Source organism: Chelonia mydas, chromosome 7 (assembly GCF_015237465.2).
Source record: "Chelonia mydas isolate rCheMyd1 chromosome 7, rCheMyd1.pri.v2, whole genome shotgun sequence".
Taxonomy (NCBI): Eukaryota; Metazoa; Chordata; order Testudines; family Cheloniidae; genus Chelonia; species Chelonia mydas.
The window spans coordinates 54,805,373-54,831,162 of record NC_057853.1 but is presented as its reverse complement, the minus strand read 5'-3'; the positions used below and the strand labels follow the sequence as shown (position 1 = coordinate 54,831,162).

Below are 25,790 nucleotides of genomic sequence, written 5' to 3'. Positions count from 1 at the left end.
CCTTAGAGACTAACAGATTTATTAGGGCATATGCTTTTGTGCTAAAAAACCACTTCATCCGATGCATGCAGTGGAAAATACAGTAGGAAGAGAGAGAGAGAGCGATACAGAGAACATGAACAAATGGGTGTTGCCATACCAACTCTAATGAGAGAGAGAAGTTTTTTTTTCTCCTGCTGACAGTAGCCCACCTTACTTGATGAGTCCCGTTAGAGTTGGTATGGCATCACCCATTTGTTCATGTTCTCTGTATATCTATTCATCTTCCTACTGTATTTTCCACTGCAGGCATCCGATGAAGTGGGTTTTAGCCCAGGAAAGCTTATGCCCTAATAAATGTGTTCGTCTCTCAGGTGCCACAAGTGCTCCTCGTTCCTTTCTAGGGTGTTGCCCCAGGGATGTTGTTTGATCAATATTTGGGTGACAGTCTATTAGGGTGCGGCCTGTGCGCTGCAGGATCCTTCTATTGAGGCCTCAGCTTCCTTCCCAGGCGGTGGTCTCTGGGGCATTCTGCGACCTGGGGAGGACGCTGCAGTTCTGCTCCCTATGTGACAGGTGGAAGGGTGGAACTCAGGTCCTGCCGGGGTGGTGGGGCATCGCCAGGTTTGCTCCCCCCTCCCCCGAGGACACCTGGGTGGTGCATCCACCCCAGCCCGCTGGGGGTCGGTGGCCCACCTGAGCTGTGCAGGGAGAGGAGAATTTCCCTTCCCTGCCGGAAAGGGGCAAAGTTCAGGCCGGGGCAATTTGCTCAGGCTGCAGGAGTCCAAGCCCAGAGTGGCAGCGCCCCGTGAAAGCAGCTCCTGGCAGCCCTGCAGCAAGGGGAGGGGAACGCCTGCCCTAGGGCTCCCTGCTTCCCTGCTCGGCTGCAGCTCCGCTCCGACCGGCCTCCCAAGGGGGCCGCGCCGGGTCCCTGGGCCGGTGGGGCCCGCGCACCCCGGAACGCGAGTGGGACCGGGACCGGGGAGGCTCCGCCCCGGCTGGTCCCGTGGCGCAGGAGGCCGGGCTCCGGAATCCCCGGGAGGCGGGGTCAGAGACGGGACTTTCCTGGGCCAGCGGGAGCGAGGAGCCGCTGGAGCCGGAGGGTGAGTTTGCGGGCCTTGGATCCGGCTCCGGGCAGGGGGTTAGGGTGCTGGACTGGTGCCTGGGGCAGGTGTGTGGGGAGAGGTTGTTGGGGGTCAGGGTGGAGTGTGGGAGGAGATCAGGGTGCTGGTTTGGCACCTGCATGGCGGGGGAGGGTGTGGATCAGGGTGTTGGTTTGGCACCGGGAGCAGGTGTCTGTGTCTAGGGGTTAGGGTGGGGGTGGATCATGGTGCTGGACTGGTGCCTGCATATGGAGGGTGGGGGTGCTAGGGGTCAGGGTGGGGTGGATCAGGGTGCTGGCCTGGCATCTGGGGCAGGGGTTGTATGTGGAGGGGTTGTTGGGGGTCAGGGTGGGGTGTGGGAGTGGATCAGGATGCTGGCTTGGCATCGGGGGTAGGGGTGAGGGTATTTGGGGGGTCAGTTGACTAGTTTGGCACGTTGGGGAGGGGCGCAGATTACTTTTGGATTCTTTACTTCATTTCCAGTTATTGTCCAAGCGTGTAACAAATCCCTTTTGTTGTTATCTCGTTCCTGGCCAGTTAATTGGCGGCCTTGCCTTTCACTTCCACTGTCGTCATGCTTGTGTGTGTTCCATGTTATAGCTAAATTTGCTTCCTCCCAGAGTCCCCTCTCTCCACACGCTCTGTGTCAGAGTAAGAAGCATTTCTCTGTCTTCATCTCTTTCCTCGCTCTGGATGCAGGCTCCTCCCTCTCCCATTTCGCACTGGTCTTTGTGCCTCTTCCTCTGTTCACTGAGTCTGTATTTGCTGAAGGTCTGCCTGTGTCTTCTATGTTCTAGTGTGCTAAAGTATTGGCTAGCGTTAACCTCTGGTTAGTGCCTGGGACAGACTAGATTGCGGGCCCAGCAGTACAGTGTAGAGTTTTGTTTCCTTGGGAATCTTAGGTCTGACTTGATTTTGTTTAGGGTTCTGTGTCAGGTCTGGCAGTGAGTGGGGTTGCCAGCTCCATTGTGCTGGAGGTTGATAGTGTTGACATTGCTCTGCACAGTGTCTAGTGAGATGCCATTGTGGGGTCCTGCATTGATTCTGTTAGCGATTCCAGGCCAAATGAGGTCAATTCACAAGTAGAAAGAATGATTTTCTATCCGCTGGCCCTGCAGATTCAGCCCGGGCTCTGAGAACTACGCTGGGATCTTTTCAGCTCCTGTATCAAAAGGATCTATGGGTAAAGCTGTGGATCCCTGTTGGTCTCGATGGACAAGCACAAGTCTAACTAACTGGAGTTTAGCACTCAGCTCTGCTAATGATGCACAAGGAAGAGTGCACAGTTCTCCCTCTTGTAGCTGTGTTGGCTCTGCAGGGAAGGCAGCAAAGGCAGGCTTGTGCTCCCCAGGGTTGTGCTGCTCCCTCTTGTGCTGTGCGTGCGTGCGTGTATGTGTGGGGGCGGGGGGGTTGGGTGCATGTGCTGCTTTGGTTGCAATTGCACCAGAAGCGGAGGACCCCGTTTGTGTGCGCTGACAAGCTAACCCTAGTTCTGCCCTCACTGGAAGCATTCCTGTGTGCAGAGGAATTGCAGAATTTCATATGTAGAGGTGAGGATTAGTCCTATCCAATCAGTTGCTATCAAGATTGGGGTCCAGGAGTGGAATGGGGTGAATTACGAAGTCTTTCTAGGGCTGATTGTAGGGGTCTGTTGATCTCCTAGGGGCAGGAAGGCTCACGGTGCTTTGTCCTGCCTCGCTGGGAGGTGTTCGTCATCTGGTCTGGGTTTGAGCTGGTGAAGTAGAACTTCATTTGGTGGTGGTGGCTTTTGGCCTTGCTCTGGAAGTTCCTAACATTTTCATCTCAATGGACTTGAAGGTCCTTTGTCACCCTAGGTCTGGGGCATGTCTTGGATCCCTTGTCAGGCCCTCCTGGGTAGGCCAGGGTGACAGGGCAGGGTGTCTAGAAGGCAGTTTATCTTTGAGTCTTTCAGTGGCAGGCTTGCATTTGGGATTGAGAAGAGCTTGCGGAGGCCACAGGTGGATTGGCTTGAGAAGGTTTGAGGGGCTCCATTCCCATCTCTCTCCTGGTTTCAAGGCACCTGGTGTCTGTCTCTAGCAGTCCTGCATCTGGTGGATTGGTACATGGCTTTAATTATGGTCCTATGTTTTGTGTCTGATCCCATGTTGTAACAGTTGAAAGTATAGCCTGGGGTGCCAGACTGCTTCTCAGGTCTCTGAGCTTGTGGTTTGCAAGGGGGAAGAATCTGAGCCCATGACTTGCCCTGGATTTTTGAGGTGAGAAGTTTCTCTCCTTGCTGGAAAGGGGTAGAATGTCCACCCTTCTCTTCAAGTGACGCTTCTGGAACCACACTTGTTGGGGAGGGACCTGCAGTGCCCTTGGTAGCTGGTGGGGAGAAACACCCCAAGATTCCTGAATAGCAGCCCAGCAATCCCCTCATGAAGAGTGGCTGAAATTTGGGATTTGGATATCCTGTGGCCGACCTGAACATGGAACAGTCCTTGAGAATCCGGGACACGTGGTAACTTGGCCGGATGCTGGATCTAGGGAAAAGAAGGAGTTGCCCCGGATGGGGCAGGGAGAGCTGTGATAAATTCCATGGATGGCATGGCTGAGGGTGGCAAACCCTGGTGATCATACATGTGGGTGGGTGGGCTTGGGGTGAATGCATCATCCACTTGCCATAGGGATTAGCTGAGAGGCAGAGCTGAAGTAGGAAGAGCTGAGGGAACCAGCTCAATGCTCTCCCTTTTCTAGGGCCCCTTTGTGCCCAAAGAGCTGTGCAAGCTCCACTGAAGAACAGCCACTGCCCATGAGGGAATAACCCCTTGTGGACCCCCACCCCTGGTGGTGTTTCGGGGAGATGGACCTTGTGCAATGGCCTTGGTTAGTATACTGCATCCATCGGGGGAGAGAGTGGTCTGTGACTGCACTGAGGAGGGGTAAATGACCATGCATCTGTTCCTGGGGGGTTGTGAAAAAGCTGGGGCGTTACTGCACTGGGAGGCTGGGCAGAGAAGGGGGCTGTGATTCTGCCCAGGAGCAGTGGGTTGGGGTTCACTAATGGTTACAAGTGAGGCCTGTGCCAGAGGTTTGACAGACTCCCTAGACAACAGGGCAAAGGAGGAAATTCCTAATAGCAACATGCTGCAGCCTTCACTGGACAAGCTACTAGAGCAGGGGTGGGCAAACTTTTTGGCCTGAGGGACACATCTGGGTATGGAAATTGTATGGCGGGCCATGAATGCTCACGAAACTGCAGGTTGGGATGCAGGAGGGGGTGAGGGCTCCGGCTGGGGGGTGCAGGCTCTTTGGTGGGGCTGGGGATTGGGGTGGAGTGCTCAGGGCTGGGACCGAGGGGTTTGGAGGGCAGGAGGGGGATCAGGGCTGGGGCAGGGAGTTGGGGCGTGGGAGGGGGTCAGGGCTGCAGGATCTGGGCAGCTATTACCTCAAACAGTTCCCAGAAGCAGCAGCATGTCCATCCTCTAGCTCCTATGTGGAGGCACGGCCAGGTGGCTCTACACGCTGCCCTGTCTGCAGCTCCCTGCAGCTCCCATTGGCCCACGACCCTGCTCCCTGGTGGGAGCTCGAGGGCCAGATTAAAACGTCTGAAGAGCCAGATGTGGCCCCCAGGACATAGTTTGCCCACCCCTGTGCTAGAGCTTAATGCACTGAGCACTTGTCTATACTACCTGCTGGATTGGCGGGCAGCGATCAATCCAGTGGGGTTCGATTTATCGCGTCTAGTATAGACGCGATAAATCGACTGCTGAGTGCTCCACCAGACTCCAGTACTCCACCAGAACGAGAAGCGCAAGCGGAGTCGACGGGAGAGCATCAGCTGTCAACTTACCGCAGTGAAGACACCGCGGTAAGTAGATCTAAGTATGTGGACTTCAGCTACGCTATTCACATAGCTGAAGTTGCGTATCTTAGATCGACGCCGCGCGGTAGTGTAGACAAACCCTGAGAGTGAGAAGGAAAGGGGAGAAACCAAGGAAGAAGCAGGCTGATATGAGAGAGGGGTGTAGACTGAGCGTGGTGCTAGGAGCCTGCATTCTCAGCCTGGCTTTAACACCTGCTCCTCTGTGGCCTCAGGCAACTCAAGGCCTTGACTTCCCTGCTCACTGAAAGAGTTTAATACTGCCCGATTCCACAGGAGGGTTGCAAGTTGATTCCCTGTTTGTAACATGCCTTGAATCTGGAGAGAGCTGTCTACTTGCTAAGCACTCATAGTAAAGGTACTGTCCCTGGTCCCCGTGAATGCATGCCAGTCGGCAGGCTCGGATGGAGTCACCCTGGAGGGCCGCAGGGACTAGCTCAAGTAGTATTGACACCACTGGTGACTTGTGAACACGTGGAGGGTGGGTGAAGTTCCGGGGATGGGGAAAAGGCAATCCTAGAGCCAGTGGTCAGAGAAATTCAGGGGGGATGATGGTAGTAGGGAGAACAGATGATGGAACAAACTGTTTTAATAAGTCAATGAACAAAGCTGGTGATTTATAAGTAAAATAATTGGAGGATTAAAAAGTAGGCAGCATGGATTTGTCAGAACAAATGTAACTTCCGTCTGTGAATGGATGGAGAACTGAGGGAATGCTTTAGGCACAGTGAATGTCGGCTGTAGTCAGGTCCCCTTACGTGCTCCTATGGTGAGGGGAGGGTTTGACTGCTCTGCAGTTGAGGGCTTTTATCTCCTTTTTGTCAGGTCAGGGGATCTCTCCTTGCCACACTTTCGTAGTAAAACAATATTCTTCTTTGAGTGGTGGTCCCTATGGGTATTCACGATAGGGTTGCACATGCGCTCCATGCACCCACGACCGGAAGCGTGATCACTAGCTGTGTTTGTGCCCTGCACCTTCTTGTGTGCTGAACCGAGGGCATAAAGGGTGCTGTGGACCGCCTGCCTCTCCAGTTCTTTCTGCCGCTCATGGCTCAAGATGGAACTCCAATAACTGTCTGCAGCTTCTCTAGCATTTGTGCCTCCTCCCAGCCTAGTGTTTGGATGGATGACGAGCATAGAGAGTGCTCGGAGGAAGTCAGTAATGGCAGAAAGCTGTCCACTTCATGGCATAGTGTTTTCTCATGGAAGCGATTATCAAGCTGGTGCCAGCACTGCACAAAGCTCCACGGAACACTTACATTTCTACCATCTTAAGTTATCTCCTCTCCTTGAAATCTTTGGGTTTACCCATTAACTCATAGCATGTGCACCTGGCAGCAATCAATGCTTTCCATGCTCCCATAGACAACTGCTTGATATTCTCCCATCCTACAACCATGAGATTTCTGAGAGGTCTTGTCAGAACCTTCCCTTCAGTATTGGCATTAGCTCCTAACTGGGACGTTAACCTAGTGCTGCTGGCTCTTATGAATCTGCCATTTGAGCCATTGGCCTCCTGCTCCCTTCTCTGTCTATCCCTGAAAGTAGCCTTCCCAATGGCAATCACTAGGAGAGCAGGGGAGCTTGCAGTTCATATGAACTTGTTCGTAGGGAAAGAACAAGTTAAAAATTACTTAGGTAAGTTAGATGTCTTCAAGTTACCAGGGCTGGATGAAATGCATCCTAGAATATTCAAGGAGCTGACTGAGGAGATATCTGAAGCATTAGCGATTGCCTTTGAAAGGACATGGAAGATGGGTGAGATTCCAAAAGACTGGAAAAGGCTGAATATAGTGCCAATCCATAAAAAGGGGAATAAGGACAACCTGGGGAATTACAGACCAGCTTAACTTCTGTACCCGGAAAGATAATGGAGCAAATAATCAAGCAATCAGTTTGCAAACACCTAGATGATACTAAGGTGATAAGTAACAGATCCAAGTTAGCATGGATTTATCAAGAACAAATTGTGTCAAATCAACATGATAGTTTTCTTTGACAGAGTAACAAGCCTTGTGGATGGGGTGCAGCAGTAGATGTGGTATATCTTGACTTTAGTAAGACTTTTGATGTTATCTCGCATAGACCTTCTCATAAACAAAGTAGGGAAATACAACCTAGATGGAGCTACTATAAGGTGGGTGCATAACTGATTGGAAAACCGGTCCCAGAGAGTAGTTATCAGTGATTCACAGTCAAGCTGGAAGGGCATAACAAGTGGGTCCTGCAGGGATCAGTTCAGGGTTCAGTTCTGTTCAATATGTTCATCAGTGATTTAGATAATGGCATAGAGAATACACTTACAAAGTTTGAGGACTATACCAAGCTGGGATGGGTTGCAAGCGCTTTGGAGGATAGGATTAAAATTCAAAATAATCTGAAGAAATGGTCTGAAGTAAATAGGATGAAATTCAATAAGGACAAATGCAAAGTACTCCACTTAGGAAGGAACAATTGGTTGCACAATTTTCCGTAGAGCGGGAAATGGGAAATGACTGCCTAGGAAGGAGTACTACAGAAAGGGATCTGGGGGTTATAGTGGATCACAAGCTAAATATGAGTCAACAGTGTAACACTATTGCAAAAAAAGCAAACCTCATTCTGGGATGTATTAGTGGGAGTGTTGTAAGCAAGACACGAGAAGTAATTCTTCCACTCCACTCCATGCTGATTAGGCCTCAGCTGGAGTATTGGGTCCAGTACTGGGCGTCACATTTCAGGAAAGATGTGAACAAATTGGAGAAAGTCCAGAAAAGAGCAACAAAAATGATGAAGGGTCTAGAAAACATGACCTGTGAGGGAAGTTTGAAAAAATTAGGTGTGTTTAATGTGGAGAAGAGAAGACTGAGGGGGGACATGATAATAGTTTTCAAGTACATAAAAAGTTGTTACAAGGAGGAGGGAGAAAAATTGTTCTCTTGAACCTCTGAGGACAGGACAAGAAGCAATGGGCTTAAATTGCAGCAAGGAGGGTTTAGGTTGGACATTGGGAAAAACTTCCTGTCAGGGTAGTTAAGCACTGGAATAAATTGCCTAGGGCAGAGGTTCTCAAACTGTGGTCTGTGGACCACCAGTAGTCCACGAGCTCCATTCAGGTGGTCCGCGGATAGTTCCCTCTGAGGTGCACGCCTGGGTGGCTGCACACGAGAGAATGAAGGGCCATCCACCTAATTAGTGTAGGCGTGGCTCCACTAATTAGGTGCCTGGACCCTGGAGAAGACGTAAGGTGAGGTGGTGGCCTTGGTGGGAATAGGGAGTAGGTGGGAGGGGGCAGTGGGGTGAGAAGAGGGGATGGGGGGAATTTAGGACGTGCAGGGCTGTGGTGGCCAGAGAAAGAGGCAACTTTCCCCAGCTTCAGGGCTGCGGCTGCTGGGGAGAGATGGCCCTCCTTCCCAGTCCCAGCTCGGGGGCTGCCACGGCAGGGGAGAGAGGGAGAGACCCCCCACTCCTTCCCAGCCCCAGCTTGGGGGCTGCTGTGGTGGGGGAGAGAGGACACATCCATCGCATTAGAAAGGTAAGACTACTGATATGAAAATATGAGTTGGATCTGGATCTGGGACTGTGCATCATCCCCTGTGTCTGCGTCTCTGAAACATCCATCCCTGTAGCCTCTGGGCACTCTTACGGTATACATCTCGTGCATGGGATGCATTCCACTCCCTCTTGGAGGATGATAAACTGTATGAGTCAGCATGTTGAGAAGCGGCTGCAAAAATATTACCTGGAATACAGGGTCATATTCATAGGAGCTGCAAGCGTGAAACAGTTAATCAGCTTTACTTGGCACTGGCAGGCCCTTAATTGGAGCTGTGTGTTTGGTTTTGGACAGTCAGAGCAGCAGTTGCTGTGCTATCCTGCAGAGGGCGCTATGTGGCTGTCAGGCTCTCAGTTGCCCTGCCAGCTCTCCCAAGGGGCTCCAGGCGCTTGCTCTATCCGTGCAAAATAGGCCAGGGAAATGAAATTCTTCTGGCAAGTTTGATGTTGTAGCTCTCGGCACCTGTATCGCACCCAGAACTCAGTAGCTGGACTCCTGGCTCTCTGCATTCTCCATGCCTAGGAGCTCACCCCAGCCTCAAAATGTGTATCTTACCAGAGGTAAAATGTCACTTTGCAGGTGGATGGGGAGGAAAATTGCTTACAAAGGGAAGTAACTAGATAGTGTACGTCTGGGAAGCAGAGACCAGGGGATCAAGGACAGGAGATGGCATATCAGGCACCAGATGGAAAAGGATGCTGCTCCAGGCTGCGTATCGTCTTCTGGTTTTGTAGTCTCTTCCATCCTGAAGGAACCCAAAGTGCTTACACAGGCTGCATCACTGAAATCCAACCATTTCTAGCGTGTAGCGCAGCCCTACCCTTGCTTTCTGTAGAATAGCAAATTAAGGTCTCTGGCCTTATCTTCAAGGAGCACCATGGCCTGGGCCCAGGGTATCTAAAAGAGCGTAAAATGCCAGATGAAGATTGTGGTTGACAACCTGGCTCCTCTGGCACAGTGGAACTCTCTATGATAAGGGTAAAGCTTGTCTGGGCAGGAGCCAGACTTTTTCCAAGGCTGGCCCAAAACTGTGGAACGAACTCCCCCGGGATCTAAGGACCATCCCAGACCACCACCACCGCCTTCTGCTCCAAGAGCCAGGTGCGTTTCTTTGACCTGTCTTCTCTAACATGGAGCAATACATTTGTGTAGATGATAAAATATTCCAAAAGAATATTCCATGGCACACAACCGCGTGACAGATGTTAGTACGTCACTCAGTGCACTGCTGGAAGGCACTCAGGAGAATCTCTGTAGAATAAAACAACGGATGGGGGAAATCCATTTTCCCCAAGGACATTGGTGCAACCCACCCACTATCCTTTATGAAAAATGCCAGCGGTCCTTTAATTTCCATACAATGCAGACAGCCTATCAGCCTATGGATCAGGCAGCCAAGCCTGTTGTGATGGGCTGGCCTAGATCTGACTTGCTAGAGATTGTCTCCCCCAATTTCAGAGCAAGGTGAGGGGGTGGCCATAATATGCTACCCCGTGCTCTGTGGCACCCGTAATCTTCTGTTGAGCAGCTGCTGAGTCCCAGGCTTGCTTTGTGATGCTGGAGTCTGCCTGCAGCCAAATACCCCTGATCCTTCTCAGACTCCTAATTGCATCCCCAGAGCTTTCTACAGAGGTCCCCTCCCCATGAGCAGCATCTCTTTGTAGTGCTTCCATGCAACAAGGCTGGCTGGTTGGGCTGTGGAAGAGTTTGGCAAGGCTCGTAGACTCGGGAGTGAAAGTGCAGCTACAGGGCCCCACTTTGGCCATGCATTCAGGGCAGCCTGTGGTTAGACCTTGAGCAGAGGGAAAATCTCCTTGAAAAGTTCATCCTCCCTTTGAGTTCTGAAGAAAATGAGTCACTGACTGTGCAATCCCCTTCCTTCCCCTCACTTTCCCCCACGCACCCAAAATCCCCAGAGTGGGACCTGCCAGCAGCCAGTGATTCAGAAATTCATGGTATGAGAGCGCTGAAGAATCAGAAACATGCCCCTATCACTGAATGGTGGGGAGAAACCAATCTGGAAAAGGACTAGATGGTGCTGGGGGCTCCACTTTGATCCTGGCCCACATCTGCAGTACCACTTCCTGGCCATTCACATCTCTGATGGTTTCTGTCCCGTGGGCAGGACTTGAGCTCCGTCGCTGGCAGTGGCAGCAGAAGCCAAGGGCCGAGCTCGCCATGGAGACCAACTCTTTCCTCACCCTGCATACGGAGGGGAGAGTCACTGGCACAGGGTGTGGGGGAAGTTTGCCCCGCTGCTGCCCCGGCTGTACCTATTCTAGGCTTAGACCGAGACCCTCTGTTTCCAGCCCTGCACTCTTCAGCAGCCCTGACTTGCCATTAACACCCCCTCCTCCATGGCTGGTTTAGATGTGACCAGTTCAGAGTGTCTCGACTCCGACTGTCCGGAAGCAGGAGCTGTTAAGGGGGTCGTGTCTGAAGGGGGGGGAGGACAACCAGGACCTGGCTTGGAAGAGGACTGGCTGTGGTGGACTGTCTCAGTGCTTAGAGTGGGGTGAGGAGGGACAGTGGCAGTGGTGCAAAGGATGGGGCCACGGGCAGGTGGCTTTGGAGCAAGGCCACTTTTTGGGGAGGGGGGAGCAGTGCCAGTTAGCTCTAAGCACAGAGGGTGTTCTATCCATATGAAGCTATTGACAGCAGGTCTCGGGGAGGAGGGGGAGGATTTGAGCTGCACCCTGCCCCCTGAGCTCAAGATCAGTTGCATGTACATAGGGCTGGTCTGAGATGTGTTCTTAGCAGTCTTGTGTTGTGTTACCTTGTGAAGGCTTCAGTGTCTTTGGAGGGGCAGTTCATGGGGAAGGGACCTGTGGAGCTGGGCATAAGAAGGTGTTATCCCTGTTGCCTTTCATCGCCAAGGATCCCAAAACACTTGACAATCTCGCCACCTCTGAAATGCAGCCACCTCTGGGGTGGAGGGGCCCTCCAGCTGGAACGTAGCACGCTGCACACCAGCAGGAGAGAAGAGGGGACTTAGGTGGAGGGGGCAGGGGCAAACCCATGACGCGATAGAAAGGGCCATGGAATCTTTGCTGGGCTCTCCGGCAGAGCCTGGTGCTGGGATAGCTACTCAGAGCAGAAGCGAGAGTTGGCAGTGGGGAAAGCAGGCAGGTTGCTGGAGTTTCCAGCCTAGAGCAGGGCCAACCCATCTCTGTGTCTCTGCAGAGCCCTTGGAGTGACTGACTGACTGATTGTGAATCTCTTGCCGCTCGAGGTGAAAACTCCCTCTGTGTTTCAGAAGGATAGGAAATGGTTTGCATAGCTCTCCCCAGCACCGCCCCCTGGGGTCACACAGCTAGCCTGGCAGCGTTGTGGCAAGCTGGCTACTCCTTTGGACTGGCACCTGACTAAGGGGTGTGTGTGTGTGGAAGGGCTTAGAGACTGTGGAGTGTATTCAGGGGAGTCAGTGTTCCAGACTGACACCTGACTAAGGGGTGTGTTTGTATGTGTGGAGGGGCTCCGTCTGTGTGTGTGTGTGTAGGTGTTCACAGACTTTGGGATGTGTGCAGAGGAGTCGATGTTCCGGACTAGTACACGACTAAGGTAGGGGGGGGTGTGCACATGCAGGGGCTCAGACTGTGTGTGGAGGGGAGTCAGTGTGTGATTAGTGTAAACAGTGGGGTGGCGTTCGGTGTGTATGTGGGGTGAGGGTAACTGGAGGGATGAGTTGCAGCATGTTGTGAATAGGGCAGGGAGAGGGAGGGAGCATTTTTGTGTGTGGGGGGGGAAGTTTTAGGGCAGTGTGTGTGTCGGGGTCAGAGGTATCTGTGTGTGCAGGGGTTAGTGTGTATGATGGAGGAGGAGTTGGGCGGTGTGTGTAGAAAGGCTGGGGGGAGTCTGGGTGCATGTGTGTATAGGGGGTGTGGAGGGAGCCTTTCTGGCTGAGGAGTGGGGGAAGTTAGTGGGGTGGCTGGGGGGAGTTCAGGAGATACTGGAGAGTTGCCTCTCAGAGCAGGCAGTGAAGAGTTGGCAGGGTGCCAGGGTGCGGGGGGCAGGATCTGGGTTGGGGGAGGTGGCAGGGTGCCGGGGGGGGGGGGGCAGGCAGGATCTGGGTTGGGGGAGGTGGCAGGGTGCCGGGGGGGGGGGCAGGCAGGATCTGGGTTGGGGGAGGTGGCAGGGTGCCGGGGGGGGGGGCAGGCAGGATCTGGGTTGGGGGAGGTGGCAGGGTGCCGGGGGGCGGGGGAGGGGCAGGCAGGATCTGGGTTGGGGGAGGTGGCAGGGTGCCGGGGGGGGGGGCAGGCAGGATCTGGGTTGGGGGAGGTGGCAGGGTGCCGGGGGGGGGAGCAGGCAGGATCTGGGTTGGGGGAGGTGGCAGGGTGCCCGGGGGGGGCAGGATCTGGGTTGGGGGAGGTGGCTGGGAGCGGGAGGAGTTTGTGGGGTGCTGGGAGGTGCCAGAGCCAGGGACAGGCAGCGGGGGGAGTCCAGGGGTCTGCTTGCGGGGCAGGGGGACTTAGTGGGAACAGGACGAAGGGGCCTGGCTGGGGGGCCGGGAGTGCCCGGGGTAGTGGCCCCAGGGACTGGGCAGTGGGGAGTCCAGGGGGTGCTGAGGGTCTGGTTGGGGCAGCCGGGTACCGGGGAGCGGCCCCGCGGGGCGGGGGGAGTTAGCGGGAGTCGGGCCGGGATACGGGGAGTTACCGGGCTCGGGCCGGGGGAGTGGCCCCGCGGGGCGGGGGCGGGCCGGGCCGGTGACGCGCGGGCCCGTCATTTCCAGCCCCGGGCTGGGTTTCTAGGGACTTTCCGGGCGGCGCGGCCCCAACTTTCCTGCCCCCCCCGCCCCGCTCCGCTCCGCTCCCCCCCGCCCCGCCCCGCTCAGCGCTCGCCTCTCTCGCAGGCCCGGCCCAGGTCCCGGTCCCGCAGTGCAGCCCGGCTCCGCCATGGACGAGCCCTACAACGCGGTGAGTCCCGGCCGCCTCTCGGCCCGGGGGGGCCCGCTCGGGCCCGCTCTGGGTTGGGGGAGGGGGCTCGGGAGACGGTCTCGCCTGGGCCCGCTCTGGGGTGGGGGGCTGGGGCTTGGCCGGGGGCGGGGAGCTCGCTTGGGCTGGCTCTGGTTTGGGGGAGGGTCTCGCTTGGGCTGGCTCTGGGGCTTGGCCGCGGGGGGCTCGCTTGGGCTGGCACTGGGGTGGGTATTGGGGTGTGGCCCCCAAATGGGCTGCATCTGGGTTGGGGGTGGCACTTCAGTGCCGGGCTCAAGGGAGGGGGTCCCCCCTCTTGGTCTGCCGTGTGGGGGTGCACCCTCCTCCCTGCACCCCAGGTGCCAGCAGGGTCTCACTCTCCGCTCTCCCCCTCTCCTTCTCCATAAAGTGCCTGGATGGGATCGACTATGACGACTTCCAGTTCAGCTCCCACATGATGGAGCAGAAGGAGCCGCTGATGGAGACGGGTAAGGTCCTGGCCCAGCGCTCGCTCAGGGTGGCGGTGGGGTGTGTGTGTGTGTGTGTGTGAAAGTGAGTGTGAGGGAGCTGCCTCATTCCAGGCGCCTCACCCACAGTCACAGAGCGCAAGGAGCACAGGGAGAGGGGAATTCCCAAGGAGCTGGCTCACGTCAAATCATTTCTCAGGCTGACCAGGATCCTGGGTCAGAGTGTCAGGGAGTGAATTCTGCTTGGAGCGGCAGGAATTCCCCACTCAACTGTGGGGAGCCTGCTGTACGTGCCTGGCTGTAGTCTCATGCATGGGGTTGGCCTGCAGTCAGTTCCTGGGGGTCCCCATCCCTCCCTATGTGATCTTAGGGCTCTTGTGAATGGGGAGGCCTGGTCTGTCTCCTTTCCTCCTCTGCACGGCTCTTACCCCCCATTAATGCTGCTTCCAGAAACAATGTTACCCCACAACTGCTGTGGGACCCCTCCCTGGCTCTGCCACAGGGCACGGGTGAACTGACTTCACCTCCAGCATTGACCCTGCCTCCCCCTCGGCCACCGTTGGGTTTTAAACCATTGGCACCCACATGCAGACGCATTCTTCACTTGGTGTCTTTCCTTTCTCTTTTCCAGCCGAAGGTCCGTATCTCATCATCATCGAGCAGCCCAAACAGGTGAGGACTCTGTGGACCATCTCTCGCTGGGTAGCTGTGAGCTCCCCACAGGCAGCATCTCCTCACTTATTCCCCACAGTGCTTCCTGCTAGAAGAACCTGGGGTGGGAGTAGCTGTGAGTTTCCCTGGCCAGTGCTCTCATGCCATCCCCCGCAGTGGTCAGTAATGTGTGTATTAGGTTGGTAACTCGACTGTCTGTAGCATGAAATGCGGGTTTTTCCCCTGATTGCCCAGCGAGTTGGGGCTATTTGGCTGTGCGGCTCTGCAGTGCAGTGACCTGGTGTTCTGGTTCTGCAGCGCGGGTTCCGGTTCCGGTACGGCTGTGAAGGCCCCTCACATGGTGGGTTGCCTGGAGCATCCAGTGAGAAGGGACGCAAGACTTACCCCACTGTCAAGGTGAGTGTCATCCGAGTAGGAGATGGTGCTGCTCTGCGTGGCCGTGCGTACCTGGGGTTACCCACAGCATCTTGTCTGCATGTGCAGAGGTGACTGCTCTGGGGCTTTGAGGAGGCGTGTGAGTCTCTGTGGAGATATTAAGAAAGCCCTGTATGTTCGTGGTGCTGAGGACAGGACTTGTTCCTTCCCCGAGGGGCTTGCAAGAGGTTGAGGGGGAGTGTGACCCCGGGGGAGCTGTCAGCAGAGGCAGTGCTGCGACAAAGCGGGGCGGTGACCCCAGCGATAGAATGCCATGGGAAGGGGCATGGAGGTTGCAGGCCTGTGCACCACGCCTGCCAGGGAGGAACACTCTGACCTCCTCTCATCCCCCTTCTCCCATCAGATCTGCAACTACGGAGGCGTGGCACGGATCGAGGTGGACTTGGTGACCCACAGCGACCCTCCACGAGTGCATGCTCACAGCCTAGTGGGGAAGCAGTGCAACGAGGCTGGCAATTGCATCGTGACCGTGGGACCTAAGGACATGACGGCACAGTACGTACTGGTGCCTAAGGCTAGGGAAGGCTTGCTCGGGCACCTGGCCAGAAGCCTGTCTGCGACTGAGTGGGTACCGGGTGGTGTCAGTGTTACTCTGATTGTCTCTGTTATGCTGTTGTGCTGAGCAGATAGAACAGCTGTCCTCAGCACCACTCCATCCCCGTGGGATCTCCTCTGGCTCTTAGCTTGCCATCCTCTGCAGGTGTCCTGATGGCTAGCAGCGACAGTAGCATATTCCATGGACTTCACTTCTCATGCTTTGCACTAGGCAGCCCTTGAACCCCAGCCCTCTGCTTTCTAGGCAGTGCCTTATCCATCTTCACAAATGCCTAGCCCACGTGGAAAGGGCTTATCCGCTAATCCATCGCATGAAACTGCCTGGCAAACCTTGTGCCATTGCCGAGGCAGGTAGAGCTCATAGCTGGCTGTAGCTGTCTTTCCTCACAGCTGGGCCGAGGCAGGGGCTATATGTGTGGTTCTCCTGGATATTAAGCTTCTTGGTCTCTAGCCCTAGTAGCTTTCATTAAAAATCCAGTTCATGGCTTGTCTACAGTCTACCTGCACTAGCCTGCGCCCTGTTGACACATGTTAATGGTTTCTTAGAGTGCTTTGATCTGCTCCTCTTTGAATTGGGACGAGATCAAAGCACATTAGTGGACTGGACACGGACTGTTAGACCTGCAGCAGGCTAGTGTGGGTTAGATTCAGATGCCTTTGTCTGACTCGATCTGCATTCCTCCCAAATCAGTGGTGTGTCCTCATACTTGCCAGGAGTATGACCTCACTCGCAGACCTGCATGTCTAATCTCCACACCAGGTAAAGCTACTGACTGTCTGGCCTTTCCCTAGAATGCCACTGTCTGTACACTGGCGTCAGACTGACCCTTTCCCAACTGCTTTGGATGTCTTCTGCATCGAGGCTCCCTTAAATAGCCACCTCCTTGCTCCCTAATCTCCCATCTTGCCCTGAACCCACTGGCTACCCAGTGCTTTACCTCCCTTTGTCTTCTTTAGCTTTGTTTCAATGGCTAGCATCCACCTCTCCTCCCTCCTGCTATAGCTGGTGGGCAGGCTGCTCCTCCCCACTCTCCTGTGTTCGCTCTCTGATTGTCCCTTGGGCTCCTCTCTCTCAGATTCAACAACCTTGGGGTGCTCCACGTGACCAAGAAGAACATGATGGAGATCATGAAGGACAAGCTGAAGCAGCAGAAGATACGCAATAGAAATCAGGCACTGACCGGTGAGGGCTCTTCCTTGGTGGAGCCAGGTGCTCTGGGCACAGGCACAGGAAGGGTGCCCAGTAGGACTGAGAGCTGCAGGACAGGCTGCAGGGAATTGCAGCGGGGGGAGGGGAGAGGAGAGGAAGGCTGCAGGGGACATGGGTCTGGCATATGTTGCAAGGAGGGAAGGGCCAGGGAATCAAGGTCGGGGGACCAAGAAATGGGTTGTAGAGGATCTAGTGACTCTGGGGATCTGGAGTGGGCCTGACCCCTTGCACAGTCTGCAGGGGAGCTGCGCAGACTCGGGGGTGGGCTGATACAGCCTGCAGGAGGGATGCATTGGTGTAGGCTGTGTACTGGTGTAGGGGAGGGAGGGCTCTGGGGGCTCTGAGCCAGAGTCCTTTCCTGTTGTCAGGCGGTCTGTAACCCAGATTTCTGCTCCCTCTCTCATGCAGAGTCTGAGCTGCGTGAGATTGAGGTGGAGGCGAAGGAGCTGAAGAAGGTGATGGACCTGAGCATCGTGCGCCTCCGTTTCACTGCCTACCTCCGTGACAGCAATGGGAACTTCACGCTGCCCCTCAACCCTGTCATCTCAGACCCGATCCACGACAGCAGTAAGTGCTGGCGCTGGCCAGACCCAATGGCACCTGCCGCTGCTCCAAGACGCAGCGGATTTAACGTGCCCAGCGCCTCCTGGAGGGAAAGATGCTGTGTGTGTACCTGGAACTCCCATGGCCCAGAACTGATCGTGGGCTCTGCTCAGCCCAGCTCCCCTCTCACAGTGCAGGAAGTGGCCAGCAGGAAATGTGGCTGGTGCCCCCTCCCTAGCCTTACCAGGATAAGCAGGGAGCTATACTCAGGCTGGGGACCTCCTCAGGGCACGTCCTTGCTGGACCCTGAACTTGCCCATTGAGTGGGAAGCCGGGGCAGGGTGCGTCCTTGTTGGGAATCCTCATTTGGCAGCTTGGTGGGGCATTTCCCTTGAACCCACTAATTTGAGCTAAGGGGTGTTTCCCTTGGGCTGTGTTGCCAGTGTGTGGGCTCAGTTGTGGCAAGTGGGTGCCTGTTCTCCCCAGCACCCCTGATGGGAGCAAGGAGCTGCTCCCTGTGTGGCATGCTGGGGGGAAGGGAGGATGGTGGATGAGTCACAGATCAGGAACTTTGCCATGACTCATGTTTGACTCTCTGGAGATTTCCCTGACACTCTCTCCCCGTTCCCACCCCTCCCCACTGCATTACTGCAGTGCATCCCTAGGACTGGGCAGTGCGTTTGCTGAACTCTAAACGCTTTCCTCTCCACAGAGTCACCTGGGGCTTCCAACCTGAAGATCTCACGGATGGATAAGACGGCTGGCTCGGTGCGGGGAGGGGACGAGGTCTACTTGCTGTGCGATAAAGTTCAGAAAGGTGAGGAGCCTGCCAGCAGCCAGTTGGGTTCTTTGCTGTCATTCTGCCCCCCGCACCCAAAACCCACCTGGGCATGCTTATATGCTGCTCCTTCTGGGGGTTGGGAGCGAGTTATTGTGTGTGGTCTCGGGCTCTCTCAGCACCCCGTGTTTTGGTAGGATGCTCTGAGGAACTCCCTCTTTCCCGTCTGGCTGAGCCTTTTGTGGAGCCAGACTGGCTGGACAGCAGGCTGAGTCTTGGGTCGATGACCAGGTTGGTGGCGGGGTGGGTGAGCTGAGAGAACCCGGAGGCAGAGGCAGTGGGGGAAGATGCATGTGTTTCTGGCCTGCCCTGCCAGGGAGTAGGGGGTGCAGCCTGAGATGGATTGGGTTGTGAGGTGAGAGCCCATCTGAACCATGTAGTTATTTAACATAACCCCACGACGGGCGTACCTCTGCCCCGTACCCCTGCGAGCACGATGTCTCCAAGGCCTGCAGTTACTTGGAGCCATTTTCGTTCATCCTTGCCGAAGCTTGACCAGGCTGCTCTGGGGCTGGTGGTTGGGGTCAGGGCCATGTGGTGCCTTGCACCTGGGGAGACAGAGGAGGATAAGGATAGTGGCTGGGAATACTGAGCTGCTCTGGTTCTAAGGCAGCTGTGGGAGAGGAGGAGGAAGCAGGGTCCTTGAGCTGTGTGGGAGGAGTCAGGCTGGTTGGGCGCTGCCGGAGCCCCCATGGTAACTGCCCCCCTTCCCCCCCACCCCTGCAGATGACATTGAGGTGCGGTTCTACGAGGATGATGAGAACGGCTGGCAGGCCTTCGGAGACTTCTCCCCTACGGATGTTCACAAGCAGGTGCAGTGGGCAGGATGGGGGCAGGGCTGCTGTCTGCATGGAGAGTTGGGGAAGGGCCTTGTGCCACCTGAGTGGCATGAGGGTTTTGCGGTGGCTGGCACTTCGTTCTGCCTACTGGGCTGGAGATGCATGATTGCCAGGGTGGTGGGATCCTGGGGGTGGCCAGGCTGTACTGCTGAGGTTGCCGTGGGGAGTGTGGGGCTGTGAAGGTGGCACTAGTTCATAATTCCCTCTCCTGGGTTGCCTGCAGTACGCCATCGTCTTCCGCACACCGCCCTACCACAAGCCCAAGATCGACCGCCCCGTCACTGTCTTCCTGCAGCTGAAACGGAAGCGTGGGGGGGACGTGAGCGACTCCAAGCAGTTTACCTACTACCCAGTGGTGGAAGGTGAGTGGTGCTCGGTTGGGGGGAGGGGGGGGCGGCACTCCAGGTTGACTTGGCTGGGCTTGGAGCCACTGTCTGCTTGCACTGAGCCCCCGGGAGGAGCCTGCAGCTGCCAGGGAAGTGCTGTCCTAGCACAGGTTGGGCTTGTTCCTGGCTCTGATCCTCCCCCATGTGTCTTGCCTGCAGATAAGGAGGAGGTGGAGAGGAAGCGGAAGAAGGTGCTGCCTCAGTTCCCCCAGCACTTTGGTGGGGGCTCACACATGGGAGGGGCCGGCGGGGGAAGCAGTGGCTTTGGCTCTGGTGGAGGTGAGTTGAGCTGTTCCCCACTGTGGGGAGCTATGGCAGGGCAAATTACTCATCCCAGGCTGGCCTGGGAGACCCCAACCCTCCTGAGCTGCCTCAGAGCCAGCAGCAGCAGTATGGGGGGAGCTGGCATTCCCCCAGATCCTGCCTTTGTCACAGGTCTTTCCTTCTTGGTCTACAGGTGGAAATCTAAACTATCCGTACTCCTCGGGGCTGACTTACAACAACATCTACTCATCTGGCCCCCACCCTGTGGGCGGCTACCAAGGTGGGGTGCAGATGACCAGGGCCACCAAGATGGAAGAGGAGGGGAATGGCAAGCACCTGCCTGCGGAGACTGGGAAGCAGCCCTGCCCTCCAGAGGAGAGCCACTGGCAGGAGCTGCATCACCACGGTATGGTGGGTGGGGAGACGGCGAGGGAAGGGCTGATCCTTGGGATAGGTTGAAAGAGGGTCTAAGGCACTATGTGTGTGTTGCGGGGGAGGTGGGGGGGGAGAGGTGTTCACAGGCTGTTGGCAGAATGGAGGACTGGCAATTCCAGTTAGGTGGGTGGCTCTTGCTGGTCCCTGAGCTGTCTGTCCAGGGGCCGACTACCGGCTTTGCTTTCCAGCCCAGCTCTGCAGTATGAGGATGCTGGCTCTGGCTCAGCGCAGTGCCCATGCCCTGCTGGACTATTCGGTCACTGCTGACCCACGCATGCTGCTGGCCGTGCAGCGGCACTTGGCCGCCTCCCAGGATGAGAACGGAGACACGTGAGTCCTCAGGGAACGCGGGTGGGGGGCTTGAGGACAGCACCAGCTGTGGAGGGCTCCGGTATTGTGGGGGGGCTTGTGCTGGGCCTGTGCCCTTACAGCTTTCAGACGATCCTTTCCACTCTGTCTCTGGAGATTCCCCAATGGACCCTGCTCCTTGGGGATGGGCAGATCCAGCTCTGGCCAGGACTCTACAGAGCCCTGCTCTGGCACGTGGAATCTAGGCCAAACCAGCTAGCTCCCTCTTCCCCAGGAGAAGACGTGTCTTTCTGGCGCCTCCACGTTGCTCTGTAGCCTTGAGCCAGCTCCCTTTTTGGCTCAGGAAGCCAAAGCTCCTTCCATGCAGGGCGTGGGACCAGGTCATGTGGAATTCATTTCCCCCCTGGAGCTGGGTAGGGCCACAGATGGTGGCTTAGGGCTCCATAGGGTGCAAGACCTGTGCAGCCTCACACTGATTGATGGTCACTGGGAGCAGGGATCTGCTGGGACGGCCAGCATGGAGGAACAACGGGAAGGGAGTTTGGGGCTGGGGCATGCATGGGGCCTGGGGAGGGGGCATGCAGCCCAGCTGGGCAGCACAGTGCCGGCTCACCACAGTGAGTGGCCGCTGAGATGCTGCTCTGAGCTCGCCATTCCCTCCCTGCCCACAGGCCTTTGCATCTTGCCATCATCCATGAGCAGACGACTGTGATCGAGCAGCTGATCCAGGTCATCCTCAGCATCCCCAACCAGCAGATCATCAACGTGGCCAACCACTTGCAGCAGGTACAGTGACCCCATCTGCTCCCGAGGCATCTCCCAGGATTCCTGCCATTCCCTGGATGATGAAGGGCTGTTGTGACCCTCTTCCCATCCCTCTGCTCGCAGAGCATGACCCCAAGCTCCCCAGGCCATGGCAGATACTGCCAGAGGCCTGGCTTGCCAATGCCGGGAGCCCCATTCTTTCAAGCTGGCTGCCTCTGGGTGTGTCCCCCAGGGGAGGCAGGCTCTTTGGTCTGTAAACCGCATATCGCAGGTTGGGCTGAAGCACCCCTCGCTCGCCGGAGGGAGATCAGGCTGCGTTGTCGGTGTGGAAGGTGTCAGTGTGGTAGGCAGGCTGGGGGCTCCTGCTGTGAGAGCAAAGGGAGTGGGGCTGTCGGCTCGAGAGTATCCCGCTGCTCTTGGCCCCCTGTTGAGCTGGCTGTTCTCCTCCCAGACTCCCTTGCACCTGGCAGTTATCACCAAGCAGCACCAGGTGGTGAGGTTACTGCTGCAGGCCCAGGCAGACCCCACCCTGCTGGATCGCTACGGCAACTCGCTGCTGCACCTGGCACTCCAGACAGGCGACGAGGCCATGCTGAAGACGTTGCTGGGGCACCTGGACTCCTCCGGCCCCTGTCTGCTCAGCACACCCAATTATCATGGTGAGAGGGGACCCCGGGGTGGGGAGAGCTGGGGATGGGATGATACTGAGCAAAGGGCAGACTGGCTCTCAGCAGGGCTCTGCCTCCCAGTGGGCTGGACTTCCAAGAAAGGGCCAGAAGCCTCAAAGCTGGCCTGGATCCTGTAGGTCACTGGTTCAAATCCAGGCTTAGTGGCCTATGTGAAATGGAACAGAGAGGGTCCCTGCAGCCCACCCCCACCTCACAGAAGTTGCTTGTCCTGGTATATGAACCTCCAAGCCCTTGGCAATTGCCACGTGTCTGCGTCGCGAAAGGCCCTTGTCAGCGTGGGCCAGAAGCTGAACTCCCTTCGGGCAGGGCAGGGCTCGGGGAAGCTTGCCCTGCTGGGGCTCCATGTGGAGCTGGGGGAACATGTCCTCCTTGTGGGGCAAGTTGAGGGGGTGACAGCCCCCTGCTGGTGCTAAAGCTTGCTCCCTGTTCCAGGCTTGCTCCCCGTGCACCTGGCTGTGAGGGTGAAGAGCCTGGCCTGCCTGGACTTGCTGGTGAGGATGGGAGCAGACGTGAATGCCGTGGAGCGGCAAGGTGGCCGGACGCCCCTGCACCTGGCCGTGGAGATGGAGAACCTCAACGTGGCCGGCCACCTGGTTAAGAAGGTACAGGGCAGGGAGCCCTCTAGCTCCAGGGTGTCCGGGAGTGTGTGTCAAGGTTCCCAGTTCTGGTCTGCCTGGAGGCTGGGCTCTTGGGATGAGAATGGCAGCTTCCTCGGTTGGGCTGCAGGGGGGCCCATGGTGTTGGTGTGGGATTGGGCAGCGGGTTCAGAAGTGCCCCCGACTGTCTTGTGCTGGCTCAGTTGGTTGCCCTTGGAGCTTGTATGTGGTTTCAGCACATAGGCTGGGGTGCCGGCAGGCCTGCCTGTGCGGCGTGATTGCCTGGCCCTTCTGTGTGGGGCAGGGCTTGTGCCTGTCCCCGGGCTCTCTGCTGCCCAGAGAGCACATGGCTGCGCTAGACCAACCAGTGTTCCCCCATGGCGCTGCGCCCGGCGTGCAGGGGCTGCGTCTGTTCTGGGTGCGGTGCTGCTGCCTGTTCCTCATTGGCTCTTGCATTTCTCTCTAGCTGGGAGCGCACGTCAATGCTCGGACGTTTGCTGGAAACACCCCTCTGCACCTGGCTGCAGGCCTGGGCTCCCCCATCCTCACCAAAATGCTCATCAAAGCAGGTAGCTCCTCTCTGCTCCCCTGCACTGGCAATCACAGCAGCCCTTGCTGCCGCCTGCTGGAGCTGTGCTGGGTGCTTCGCAGCATAATGAGGCAGGCTCTTCCCTGGTGCCCTAGTGTCTGGCCCTCCCACCAAGCCATTGCTTCCAGAGGAGGGCTAATGGGTGGGCTCTCTGCTTGTGGTACTGGCCCAGCCAGTGGGAGGTGGCAGATGGAGGCCAGCTGAGGTACAGACAGAAGTGGTAACTCCAGCAGAGGGCGCTCTGTTGGCTGGGCTGGGGGTGACCTCTGGGGCGAATGAGATCTGAAGTGATGCTGTGAGATCCTTCCGCTGCATATGCTGGGCCAGGCCAGTCGCCCCAAATCCTGGCCCAAGGAGAGGGATGTGAAATGGAAGCCGAGGTCTGAAAAGCCAGGCTGCCTAATGGGGGCACTGGGGAGGGCGTGTGAACGACCCTCCCTGGACTGAGTCCCAGCCCCACAGTGGAGACGGGCGACTTGAAGGAGGTGTGGGCACTGGGATCTGAGCCAGCTGTGGCCTGGGCAGGTGGGAGGGGCCAAATCCTCTTCCGGGTACCATGCTGCCTGGGCTCTGACTGCACCCCTGTCTCCAGGAGGGGATGTCTTCTGTGAGAACGATGAGCCGGTGAGGTCGTCCTCGTCCGAAGCCAGCAGCGACACGGACAGTGGGCCCGAGGAGCAGGAGGCAGACATGGAGCTGGGAGATTCGGACACAGAGCGCACAGATACCAGCACCGCTGCAGAGCACAGAAGCAGGGAGCCTGGCACTCGGGGTGCAAGGCAGCGGCGGAGACACACACCGCTTGACTTAACCAGGAGCCACAAGGTACAGAGCATCAGGGGTTAAACCAGGGGAACTGGAGTCCCAAGAGCATGGGTCTCCCTTGGTGGGTTGGCTTTGGGGAGGGAGCTGCCCTGCGAGGGAGCGGTGGGTCCCAGAGTGCTGGCTGGGCACATAAGTCTGGCAGCTCTGCCATCCCTCCAGCTGCTGAATCCCATCAAAAGAAGTTAAAGGACAAATGTTTCGCTCTTCCGTAGCAGGCGTTGGCACAGCGGTGTTGTGTGAGGTGGGGTCCCAGAGACACTCCTGGGATGTGGGGCTCTCTATGGGATGATCTTGCGACACGGGTCTGAGGGGCGTATGGCTCTGGGGGCTGGTCTGACCAGAGTTCTGGCGAGGCCAGTGCCAGGTTCCAAGGTGGGTGTTGGGCTCTGTAAGGGCCAGTGCAGGAATGCTGGCCCCACTGTCAATGGCTGCTTCCCACCCTGAAGGCTGGACCTGCATTCTGTGCAGTAATGGGTGTTCCTGTTGCCCAGGCCACCTGGGGGCCCTGCTCAGCCCTTGGTTCCCATGGCAGCGTCGGGTAGGGGGCTGGTGGCAGAGCTGGGAGTGGGGAGAGGAGTGTTTGCCCTCCAGGCTCCTCTGTACTGCAGCCCCTTGAACCTGCAGCTCTGGCAGGGTGGGGTCCCAGGAGCTTCTCCTGGGCCTGTGGTGCTGTTGGGGGCCAGCAGAGCAGCAGCGTGTGGGCTCGCTCCCTGCCCCTGCTCTCCCCCCACACTAGTGCTCCCACTCCCTGCATCTTCTCTGGGGAATGCTGGGAGCCCCACTCTGCTGGGGGAGCTCAGCCTGCACTTGTGAGCCCAGTGAGGGAATGGGGGGGAATAGGCTGTGGGGATGCTCCCGGGACACGGCTCAGGAGTCTTGTATGCGTCTCTCCCAGGTGCGGGAGATCTTGCTGCATGCCTCGCGGCAGGGCCCGGAGTTGGAGCAGCCTGCCGCCCCCAGGCCAGGTGAGCAGCCCCCTCCCTTGCTGGGTTCCCCCCAGTCACACCCCTCCCTTCTGGGGGTTGAGCATGCTGGGATGGCAGCGCGGTGTCTGGGTGGGGCTGGGCCCATCGATGGACTCACGTGTTTCTCGCCATCCAGAGACCATCCTGTCACTCGACAGCAACACCCTGCAGGGCCTGGAGCAGTTACTGAACCAGGACCGCAGAGGCTCGGATTGGACTGAGCTGGCCCGGAGACTGGGCCTGCGCAGCCTTGTGGAGACGTACAAGGACACAGCCTCCCCCAGCGGGAGCCTCCTGCTCAGTTATGAGGTGAGTCCTCCCTGTGGGGAACCCCTCTCCTCGGCCCCCTTGCCGAGCCCGCTCTCACTGCCTCTCTCCCCAGCTTGCTGGCGGCAGCCTGGGGGACTTGCTGGAGGCGCTGGACTCCATGGGGCTCAGCGAGGGAGTGAGGATACTTCGCAAAGCAGAGACTGCCGACAAGCTGCAAAGCACAGGTAAGGGCTGGGGCAGGACCGGGGGCCAGCAGCGCACACCCGGTGTCTCAGACCTCTCCTTAGGGCTGCCGCTCAGGAGGGGCCCGACTGCCCTCATTACCATGCTGGCTCTTTGCTTTGCAGAGCTCAAGGAGGACAGTGCCTATGGGAGCGAGTCAGTGGAAGAGGAGCAGCCGCCGACCCCACCGCTGAAGTCGCACCCGCTGCCCTCTGCAGAGCTGCTTGGCGAGCCCCCTCACAGCCAGCAGCAGCAGGTGCATTGACCTGCCGGTGCCTCCCTCTGGTCCCGGGGTAGCCCGGCTGTGACTGACACTTTGGAGGGAAAGAGCTGCGGCAGGCTCGGAGCCCCCGCACTGCCCACGGATTGAATACAAGTGCCTCTTGGCCCCAGAATGGGCTGCCCATGCCTCTTCGACTCTCCTCTGGTAGGGCTGGCCACAGCCTGGCAGGCCCTGCTGTGCAGAACCCAGCCCCCTCTCTGCTCTTATTTAAAGATCCCTCATCAGGTTTCTTGGTTTAGGTGAATAAAGGGTGTGACTCCTA

At 57.2% G+C, this 25,790-nt stretch overlaps 1 protein-coding gene across 6 annotated transcripts; it reads left to right on the top strand.

Moving 5' to 3' along the window:
• The first annotated feature begins 975 nt into the window (after nt 1–975).
• Nucleotides 976–25,790, top strand: NFKB2 (nuclear factor kappa B subunit 2). Of its 6 annotated transcripts, none has more exons than XM_037905062.2 (23): nt 976–1,082; nt 13,311–13,374; nt 13,781–13,859; nt 14,470–14,510; nt 14,808–14,906; nt 15,289–15,440; nt 16,577–16,683; nt 17,119–17,277; nt 17,966–18,070; nt 18,818–18,903; nt 19,154–19,292; nt 19,476–19,595; nt 19,774–19,986; nt 20,204–20,345; nt 20,996–21,110; nt 21,541–21,748; nt 22,211–22,380; nt 22,841–22,943; nt 23,556–23,788; nt 24,684–24,753; nt 24,890–25,062; nt 25,136–25,247; nt 25,371–25,790. In XM_037905062.2, exons 2-23 carry the CDS (start codon nt 13,354–13,356, stop codon nt 25,508–25,510), a joined length of 2,787 nt encoding a protein of 928 aa, XP_037760990.1. In that variant the 5' UTR covers nt 976–1,082; nt 13,311–13,353; the 3' UTR covers nt 25,511–25,790. The 6 variants fall into 6 exon arrangements, with proteins under 6 accessions (XP_037760990.1, XP_043407115.1, XP_043407117.1 ...); XM_043551182.1 differs by having other exon boundaries at nt 1,071–1,150; XM_037905061.2 differs by lacking the exon at nt 976–1,082 and adding an exon at nt 9,940–12,022.

Excerpts from the sequence above, each read along its gene's own strand:
- NFKB2 (XM_043551179.1), top strand. The coding sequence starts at position 11,979 with ATGTGTGCAGAGGAGTCGATGTTCCGGACTAGTACACGACTAAG. Across the intron at positions 13,860-14,469 it reads GGAGCCGCTGATGGAGACGG|CCGAAGGTCCGTATCTCATC; the intron begins GTAAGGTCCTGG and ends TCTCTTTTCCAG. Across the intron at positions 22,381-22,840 it reads CCGGCCACCTGGTTAAGAAG|CTGGGAGCGCACGTCAATGC; the intron begins GTACAGGGCAGG and ends ATTTCTCTCTAG.